Source organism: Mauremys reevesii, linkage group 2 (assembly GCF_016161935.1).
Source record: "Mauremys reevesii isolate NIE-2019 linkage group 2, ASM1616193v1, whole genome shotgun sequence".
Classification (NCBI taxonomy): Eukaryota; Metazoa; Chordata; order Testudines; family Geoemydidae; genus Mauremys; species Mauremys reevesii.
This window is the reverse complement of record NC_052624.1, coordinates 212,984,925-212,995,660: the sequence shown is the minus strand read 5'-3', so window position 1 is coordinate 212,995,660 and position 10,736 is coordinate 212,984,925. Positions and strand designations below refer to the sequence as shown.

The 10,736-nt window shown below is 38.3% G+C and overlaps 1 protein-coding gene across 3 annotated transcripts in view; it reads right to left on the bottom strand.

Annotated features, from left to right (window-relative positions):
• Window positions 1-247: 247 nt before the first annotated feature.
• Window positions 248-10,736, bottom strand: part of MEP1B (meprin A subunit beta) — a 54,759-nt gene continuing 44,270 nt past the window's right edge. For 2 of the 3 annotated variants that reach the window (XM_039525703.1, XM_039525701.1), the window contains exons 11-15: window positions 7,472-7,933; window positions 5,459-5,638; window positions 4,673-4,823; window positions 2,102-2,306; window positions 248-514 (exon numbers count right to left, since the gene is read on the bottom strand). In XM_039525703.1, the coding sequence (XP_039381637.1) occupies window positions 500-514; window positions 2,102-2,306; window positions 4,673-4,823; window positions 5,459-5,638; window positions 7,472-7,933 (1,013 nt within the window). In that variant the 3' untranslated portion in view covers window positions 248-499. The remainder of the gene's footprint in view (window positions 515-2,101; window positions 2,307-4,672; window positions 4,824-5,458; window positions 5,639-7,471; window positions 7,934-10,736) is intronic. The other variant, XM_039525702.1, reaches the window with a different exon arrangement.

Below are 10,736 nucleotides of genomic sequence, written 5' to 3'. Positions count from 1 at the left end.
TTGAATGTTTTGTATAATAAAAATATGCAGCTGCCAGCAACATCTCATGAATCAGTTCATGAAAAGGCATCAGGAGCACTTAGTAAGTGTATATATTTACTTGGATTTGTATGCCGAGTTGAGGTGCCAGCAGCACAATGAGATAGTGTCTCATTGTTGTCTTGGTAAAATGGATAATCTAGTCTGTCTTTGTTCTGTATATCTTCTTCATGTTCAGGGAGACTTAAAGCGAATGTCAGACATCTCACACAATGACATATTTCCATGTACAATGAGTAGAAGCCTTAGGCCTACCAATTTCAGACACTTTATTGGTCTTGTCATAGTATACAGGCTTTATCTAAGAAGATGCTTAATTTTTCATTCTTAACAGATTTTAGCAGGATGGCTAAGATGAACGGTAACTGTAAAATAATTGTGTGGTTGAGGCATCCAGGTGACTTCAAACACTGATCTCTTGGTCATTGGTTTTTATGTCTCAGATTTCATTCATTTTATGTCACAGATGTCTATTCTGTTAAATGAAGAAAATGCATCTTATAACTAAGGGAAATGCCAAAACTTGAATGACTCTAGAAACACAAACAACATTAAACAGTGTAATTTGAGTGCAGATCAAGAGAAGGTAAGAGACAGAAATTTTAGGGGGAAGCAAATCTTTGTTAGTATGCTGTTGGAAGACTTGTACTGCATTATTGCTGGTCTCTACATTTACAGGGTACTCCCGTGCCTTGCTATGGATGCTGGGATTAGCCAGTTCTTCATCCTCGCTGTATTTTGAGGTTTCATCTTGATCAGATTGGAATAAAGAGTTTTCTCAGTTTAAGACTTCATATGTAGAACTCCCTGCCTCAAGAAGACTGCCAGAGACCCTGTTTTATTCAAGATTCAGTGAAGGCCACCTGATTTGGCGATTCTGGTTTTTAAAACTGTTTTAACCTGCTCTCTTCTTTATTGTTAATTATTATTTTTATTATTTTAACACATTATATCAAAAAACATTTATTTGCAAAAGGAACAGCCATTTTGCAGAGATGCTTGTCATCCTGTGCAGTAACCCAGATGTTTTAAGATGATCATTTAATAAAAATAGTAGAAAATGCAGTAGGAGATCAGATGTTTTAAGTTTGGCAATGACTGAGGACAGAGGAGATGAGGACAGTTACCAGTTGGAAATCAGGTTTACACACAGTGAGAGACAGTGAGGGGTGTGTGTGGGTGTGTGTGTGTGTAATATATAATCCTGGCTTCAATGGAGTCAGTGGCAAAACCTCCATTAACTTCAATGAGGTGAGGATTTCACCCATCACGACTCAATGCGTTTTCCTTCACTTTTTAGGTTAACTTTAATTGCTACTTTACACAGGGAGGAGTTGGAATCAAATAACTTTAACGGTGGATATCTGAAAAACATTCTCTTATAATAGAATGGTGTATACTTTCTGGGGAAGCCGTATACACATTTTTTGGATGTGTAATACAGAAAGTCGGCATGTGTGCATGCACACGTGTACATACACAGCCTGTGGCAGCGAGCTGCCCAGCCTGGGTTGACAGACCCAGGCTTGCACTAGCACACTAAAATAGCTGCACAGACAGCGCTTTGAAATTGCAGCTTGGACTCTGGAGCCCACCCCACTCCCTCAGCTAGAGCTTGGGCAGGGAAGTCTGAGCCACAACTTCAAAATGCTGTCTATACCGCTCTTTTCAGCATGCTAGCGTGAGTCTGTCTACACAGGGTGGGACGCTTACCATTGTGGGTGTGTAGGCATACTGATACAGGTTATATAAGCTCCTGGCATTAGCTGCAGGTATCGGATTTAGATAACAATACTATTTAGAGTGGAGGAAAGGAAGTACTTCAGATAAAGGGATTGAAACCTTGCCACCTTGTTTAGTAAGTTCCAGGCTTTTTATTTTATCTTTTTTAAGTATCAAGCCAGAGTGTCCTGGACATCATCTTTTTTCCCTGACATTTGTTCAGCTCCTGTTCATTAAGTTCACTTTTCTTAACTTATCACCTATTCAGCACACAATTCTTTTGCAAAAAGGCCTTGTTTAGAAAATACCCGAGTCTTTTAACTAAAAAGACAATACTTACGTTTTCTAAAATCCAAGCTTCTTTGTTTTTTATAATTTTTTGCTGGTATTTCTTCCTCATGCAACATATGCTTATAATAGTGACAAGCAGCATAATGACAAACATAGCAATCGTCGCAGAAACAGCTATTATCATATTTTCTTTAGTTGAGCCTCTCTTCTCACACTTTTTTCCCATATACCACCAGTCATCACCTGCGGGACATCTATAAAATAAGAGCAACACCTATTCAACAGCTAACAAAAATTAAAGAAAGATACAGTTCTGTAAACTGTAGGTTCGTTATTAGCATACATGAAACCTTCCTGATGCAATCTAACTCTGAATTAAAGTTGCTCTGTGGGGTATTCCCCTCTGTATATACACACTATTTGAGCTGCCACCTTGCTGCTGTTGCCCTTTGCTCTCCTGTTCCAGATGGAGCCACTCTAGTTGACAGCCTTCTAGGGAAAGTCTAAAGGCCAGACTGGTTGATCATTCTGATTACTTTAGCCGTTGTCTTGGTTGTATGTGGCCCTATTTTTAAAAAAAAAAACACCACTGAAAGGGCACCACCTATGAGGAGAATTCAGTGTCCTTGGACCTCTCCACCCTCTGGCTGCTTTTTAGCTCTTCTTTTCCCCCTTGAACTGACGGCATTCCTGGTAATACAAAATTAATTTTCTACTCCTGGAAACTGGTGCTACTACCAGCAGAGCTGTTATTCAGTTTGCCTGCGTTACTGTTAATTCATCATACTGACCTGCTTCAGTTCTGCCCCCCTGCCATGCTCATCTCCTCTCTGTTGCACTTCTGTTTCCTTCAGCCAATCACTTCAAAAGAGTGTGTGGATGGGAGCAGAGGGTTATCCAGGGCCGGCTCCAGACCCTACCGCGCCAAGCGCATGCTTGGGGTGGCGTGCCGCGGCTCCAGTGGATCTCCCGCAGGCACGTCTGCAGGAGGTCCACCGGAGCTGCAGGACCAGCGACCGCCAGAGCGCCCCCCTGCGGTGTGCTGCCATGCTTGGGGCGGCGCAATTCCTAGAGCCGCCCCTGGGGTTATCAACAAAAGCAGCTCAACCAACCCACCTGGTGGAACCATCCAGATGCCTTACTCTGTCCTTACAATTCAAAAGAACTCAATTATCATGTTCGAGCAACCCTCTTCTTCTGCACCCTCACCTCTCCCTCATTATCAATTAATCTCATCTATCAATTTTTAAACTGGAAGACAATCAGGACAGGAACTATGGTCCAGATTCTCAGGTCTGACCAAGTAGTGTTTGGCACAAGAGCTGGGGCCAAGGAAGCAAAGTACCCCAATTCTTTGGCTGGCCCAACTGAAAATGCTTCAGTCATGTCCCCTTTCCTTGTCCAGGCCTCCTCACTCAGTAGCTGGGTGGGATGTTGGTGTAGGGCTGCCACCTGGGGATTTTCCTTATGCTCAGGCAATGACAAAAGAAATTGGTAAGACTCAAACAGAGCTGGACAAATCCCACCAAAAAGTAGAAATTGCTTTCTGTTCTAAAGAACTACTTCCTTCTCCTTAGCCAGGGCTGCTATTGTCCCCAGGAGATATAAGTTCCGGCACATGGAGCAGGTGCTCCTGAGGTCGTTATTGAAAAATATTACTGTAAATTTATAATACTACTGAGTTTACAACTGCCACTTTCCTTCTAATCCATAAGCCTGGCAGCCCTGTAGACTGCAGTTTGTGGCTGTCTGGCCCCTTTAAACTCCCTGTCTATTAAATTATAGCCACAGTTCTAGAAAAGGATCCACTTGCATAGAAACTATGCGCTTACATGAAGTGCATTGACTTCAGTGAGATTTTGCATGATCAGGGCTTAAATTAAAAGCTTGATGCATTTGGCCTTCAGAATTCTGCCTCACAGAAGTCCCAAGGTGTGCATGCTCAGGCATGACATTGCTGTACTACTAACCAACCGAAAGGATGATGATACTGAGCTCTGGAACAATGTTAACCAATGAGATTGAATATGTAAATGAATCCATCTTGCTTAGCTGTAATAAATTCCACAAATGCTGCTATTCACTTCCTTGAAGGCAAAAACCTAGTTTAGTCAGCAAACTTCATGTCCTCTTTAGTTTCAAAGGCAAACTGTTACACTTTTGAAATTCAGAGCCATAATCAGGACCACCTAATATTTCTGAAGAAACTGTTCAGAATGTAACAATACATGTGTTGACTTCTTGTTTCAAAAATATCAGTTCCCTTGAGATTACATTTAACTTCTCTTTCATCTCCATTAATATTTAACTCTCAGATTAGGATGAGATAATACTTAATTATGACAACACATTAACAAATATTAAAAATAAATATTAATTAAAATAAATTAAAAACAGAATACTTTAAAATAGGAAAAGGCTGAGACTGGGAAAAGCTGTGTTGCCCAAACTGGTCACAAACCTAGTCACCTGGATTTGTGATGTTGGAAATTCACCGTATTAAAACCTGCCAGTCTTCTCCAAGGATACCAAGTTTAGTTTATTTTCTTGAATGATAAACTCTACTACATTTTTTTTTCTGATCACAAAATTAATCTTGGAATTGAATTAAGTCAGTTACCTGCACACTGGTTTTTCATCTACGACAATGGAGATACCACCATTTACACAGAAATTTGGAGTTGCTGTCACTGGTACTGTTGTGGGACTGGTGGTGGTATTGGAGATGGCGATTGCAAAGTTTTGTTGAGTTGATATCAGATGTGAGATATCTAAAGAAAAAAAAGAGCACGAGGTTTTCATGCCATACTATTTTTTAATAGACCAGCTATAAGACTTTTCCATTACCCTGTTTTTTTAAACTCTCTGATTTTCTGCAAATGGACACATTTCCCTACATTAAAATGAGAATACATAACAAACACAAGTTTGCACTACTGATGAATTCTAAAAGTGAATAGCAATAATACACTGGCTGTGACACAACCTAAGCAATTTTCAGCTGTTATAAATAAATAACTGGTATTTTCACCTTTCAGCAGCATGAAATGCCTCTGCCATGTTTTGCAGTTTACATTCAGAAACAGACAAGAGACCAGAAGTGGTCTAGCTAAGAAATTTTGCATAGGAATAGCATCACATATTGTATAATTAGATTTTTAACCTAGTAATGAGCTAGGTAGAAGATTATACAGTAAATATAGCTATCCATACATTTAGTCAAGCACATGATTAACTTTAAACACATGAGTAGGCCCACTGATTCCCAGGCTACTCACGCATAAAATTAATCATGTGCATATATGTTTGTAGGAGTGGAGCCTTATGTAGTACTAAAAACATCATACTGCATGCTTACTGCATTATAAAGAGTAACTTTATATAGCTACCATCAATGCTTACATACCTTCCATTGTTAAAAGAATGTAAACACCATCTTCTTTGATGAAGTTGAGGCTTCTAAGCCTTTCATGAGTTAGAAATCCACTAGTTCCACGTCCTGGCCCTCTCATGAATTGAGTCCCATTAGCGAAATTAGCAGGCGATCCCACTTTGTCTGGCCTGTCCCAAAAATAAGATGACGAATCTGCAAGGGGGGAAAAAAAGTGTGTGTGTCCTGAATATTTAAACAAGAAGTTACTCAAAACTCAGATAAGGAGTTATATTGGTTGTAGGCTTATGTACATTACTGTCTCTCTCCCCTCCACACTTCCCGGGCCTGAGAATCAACTCAAGTGTGATGTGTCCCTCAGGAGGCTATATCAAGAAAGTCTTCCAGTGGTTTGTTAAATAGATTTTTATCTTGCGATGGGAGCAGAGGAACATGCGGCCTATTCTGCGTGTCATCCAAAAAAAAACCTGTTGTGAAATCTTTTTTGGAATAAAGTTGGAATAAAAATTGGTAACACAGGATTAGTTTTTAAAATGCACTAGTTTGGTGGTTCTCAAAGTATTTGTTGGTAGTCTGTGGAGAACTAGCTGGTCACAAGTTGCTCCTCCAGATATGCCAGCTTGACATCACAAGGCAGAGATCAAACACCTGTGAAAGTAGCTGGCAACGTAAAGGAGCCAGCCTAGCTGCCTCTGTTTGGGGCTTCCACTACCTAGAAGGCGAAGAATCAAGAGCTGCCCTCAGGGATTGGAGATGTAAGCAGGATACGAATGACCAAGAGAAAAAAGAAGGAAAGTGAGTTGCATGTGCCTGGGTGCAAAGAACCAAGAGAGCTGAACAGTATGCCCAGCTGTGTAGGGTAGAAGGGAATGAAGTGGCAAGGACCAGAATGTATAGGGCAAGAAGATGATTATCAGCAGGAAATCTTGTGTAGTATTTTAATTTATTAAAAGGGGATCCCATCCTGTCACATACTTTCCCCATTAGGAAGTTTAATGTGTGTGTGCGCATCACAGAACATTTGTACTTAAAAAAATATATATTGTGACTTTTAGACAATTTTTAATGCCTTTCAGACCCTAGCATTGCTAAAATCTGGGAATCCACACAGCTAGATGTGTTTCCATGCAAAGCAAGAACTTAAAGACTGTGATACTAGTAGCTGTCTTTTATAGCAAAATCCTTACTACACTAATATATAGAAAGTGTCTTAGGCCTATATCCAATGTACATTATTATAAAATCCTATAATTTACCTCCCCATAGAAATTCTTACTCTCTTCTGTTTTCAGTTTTTACCTTTTCATTGAATTTTCTCTTTTTAAAATGACTCTGAGCTGTCACCATTTCTTCTCTTCTCTTCCCTCTCCCCCCCTCTAGCTGCAGGTTATTGAATCTGAATTATTAGTCCTTTGTCCACTTGAAGATTAGGTTTGACACCAATGCTCCCTTCATCATGGATTCTGGTTAATGATGGCACTTTTGTCTTGTATTAAATCATGCCTAAGAGCTGGTCACCTCTGCATTTCTATTTTCAAGAGGGCTGGAAGGCCACGTTCTCAAAGGCAGATGTAAAGGCTATTGCATTGATCATATGAAAGGAATCTTCAGAGTGGATGCCATTCCTGCTGCTCAAGCATGCTGTCTTTAAAAAAAACACACACACACACACACACACACACACACACACACACACACACACACACACACACACACACACACACACACACACACACACACACACACACAAAATGTATATGTAATATAATATATAAAGGATGCCACCCAAGGCCCCTGCTCAACCCTATTATCCTGCTCTGGGACACACAATTCCCCTATGTCACTGCTTCCTTCCATTGCATCAAATTCCCTACTAATGTAAATAGGTGAAACTCCGTTGAAGACAATGGAGCTGTACCCACTTGTACCAAGAGAGAATTTGACCCATTGTCTTTTTGTTCTGTTCTTACAAAAGCAAGACAATGTGTTGGGTAAACAGGACAGTGTAGTCATCAGTTTTTAACTAACCTGTTAATACAGATAGATCTGTTGTTACACTTCTTTGATTTGACATGCTTTGACGAATATCAGGATTTTGATCCAACAGCATCATAGTAGCTTGTTGCCATTCACAAGGCCACTGCAGATGATCATCATTTACTCCAGAGATTAAGTGCAAATATATCGCTAAGTTAAATGGGTTGCTACTGGTACCATTCACATACAAGCCAACCTGAAAAGCATATCCTTTACTAGAGTAAAAAGGTGGACTATATATTTTTCTCCCTGCAGGACTTGTATTGAGGAGATGTGTGAAATTTCTTATATGCCAGACATGATGGGGACACTGTGTTTCTGAAAGGTTAATGTCATCAATTGAGAGGCCTCCATTTGATGAACCATTTCCTTTTACACCTTCAAATACAATCCTGAATTTCCTTGTGGCCTTCAAAGGAACATGGTAAAGCTGCCAATAATCCAGAGGTGAACCTGAAAGAGAGAGCAAAGAGAGCAGTCAAATACTGTACAGTATTCAGGACCTGTTACAACATTACACAAAAAATTATTAATTCCACTAGAGTTGAGGTTGTGTCAATATCTCTCTTCTAAATGCTGCTTTTCATGAAATTTAAATATGCATGCAGGAGCACATTCTTTTCCCTTCTAATTTTCTAACGTATGTTTAGTTCTTTACTGAATTTAATAATGGAAAAAAGTTATTGTTCTAAGAGATTTCTTGATTATATATTTTCCAAAGAATTTGGCAGTGAGTTAATCCAAATGTTGTGATAACTGGACATGCACAAAATACTACCTAGTATCTCTGTAACAAACCCCTCCTAAACAAAACAATCCACCTCTCACCTCTACCACCACCAAAACACAGCCCATGCACATGAACAGTTACATATCTCAAGAACAGAAAAGGATGGATTGATTTTAAATAGATCTATTTAAATTACCGATTTTAGTCATGATGTAAACCAGCAAGCAAGAAACCTTGATTTAAATACATTTTATTTGTGTTTTGCCTTTGTACCATTTAGTTATTTTCTTAAAGAAAGACTGATTCTCGTTAGTTGGTAACCATTAAAACATGTTGATTTGCAACTAAATATAACTTTTGCACTAAATTTGGTCTTCTTTTTGCTAACCAGGAGACTACGCTGTCTGAACATATTTATTTAAGTAGTTATATCGCTTAATGTATACGTAGTCAGATTCTTAATTTTTACATTTCTATATTAGAAAATGGTGAATGATGCATTTCTTGTTTACTAGATTAATTTTTACTTGTGATTTGTGTCAAGCTCTATTTGTATGGAAATTCAAATCAATTAAAATGCACAAGACCAGCATTTTAATTTTTTTAATTAAATAAAAAATAGCTGTGTGTACCTTAAATATTCTAGATGCATAAGGAAAAAAAGTTTATCAAACATTTTGTATTGAAAACTACCTGATTTATTAAGCAAAGGAAATATTATTTGTATTTAGTGAATTGAATGGATTATTTCCTATCACCATGTTCTCCAGGATTTTGGAACTAGCAGATCTCATCCTCTCACACCTATTTTCTTGGTTGCCAACTGCTTTCTTAACTTTGAATTAATTAATCATTGAACTGAACTAGTTGAATAAACTGAAATGCAGAAAATATTCTCTGCAGCTGCAGAAGAGACAACTGCTTACAAAATCTGGTTTAACATGTCAACAAACTCTGGTTCCAGGTGCTTAGCCAGTGACTTCCACCAGTTCAGTGGTTTGACTTCCTTTAAAACTTGGCAGCAAATGTGTACTGCTTAAGGGTTTTTTGTTGTTGTTGTTGTTTGTTGGTTTTGTATTTAGTTTAAATGATTAATAGATAATAAATTTAGGCCTTAACATAGGTTTTCAATTTCAAATTTAATTTTAAACAGCTTTATTTTAAAAAAAACCCTATACTTAATTTACATTTTTTAAAAAATCTGATTTAAATATATATATTTTTTAATTTATTGACTTATCCACCCTGTACTGCAACCAAATATCCATGAGATAGATTTCAAGAAGTAGGCTGAAGTATAGAGAGAGTAAACTTTCTGTCAGGATAGGTTTAGTGAGAGTTAGGGATTCCCTTTAAATTAACCTGAGGTCTAAACAGGCCCTGAGAAGCCCTAATACCAGTTTGTATGAGAGGAATCTGATAGTGTATAGGGATGCCAAAAGCACCAGAGCAACCAGCAGGTGAGGTTCATGGGGCAGTCAAGCATGCAGGAAAGAAAGGTGTAGAGGACTTGATATTTGCTACAGGGAAGACCTTGCAAGCAAACAGGTCTAATTAGACATAGGCTATGTGTACACTATGCAGACTATACCCACAAAACCATGTCAGCATAACTATGCTGGCATAACCCTTTAGTCACAGCCTCCCTAAATGATTGATAGCTACTATTCTTTCCTCAACATGGCTGCATCTACATGCGGGGAGAGGGGTGTTAGATCAGCATAGCTATGTCCATGGTGTTTTTCACACCCTTGGTCAACATAGCTATATTGACTAACTTTTAAGTGTAGAACAAACCTTAGTTGCAAAGGGGAACAAGTCTATTTATTATTATTTAGTATTTATTATTCTTCAGTCTAAAAGAGTGAGTATAGAGATAACTGGGTACTCTATGTATAATTATTATGCATTTACCTTTTCTAATGGGATCTGCTCTGACTTATTAACAATGACAAAAGATCTTGTGCCTGATCCAAAACCTGATGAATCATTGAAAAAACTTCTGTAGATTTCAATGCATTTTAATTAGTCCTTATATGGGGAATACACTATTGTAGACTGGTCCTGTAAACCTGGAGATTGGTGGGATTTTTATCAGTTTTAAAGTTTATTATATGTTCAAAAAAAAGGGAGGAAAGAAACTTGCATATAGAGTAAATTTTTCAAAGTACCCAAATGACTAAGCCCTGTTGATTTCCAATAGGAGTTAGGTGTCTAAGTCACTTAAACCTATTTACAGTTGAAAGCTCACAGAATATATCATGCTACGTGTCAAATGCAAATTGTGATATGTTATTCACATACTTCTGTGACGTGAGTCCAAACACTGTTAAATAAATGTATGGAAATATTTTTTTCCAACTTGATAAGATCCCTCAGACCCAGGGCACTCGGCTAATCTTTTAAATTCACTCCAACTTTTCCACTTTTGTAATATTAATATCTTAACTATTAACATTAATTTGCTCTGCGACTTTTTATGTTGTCTAAGACACATCTACCTGCTGTGACATTGCACCTCATAAG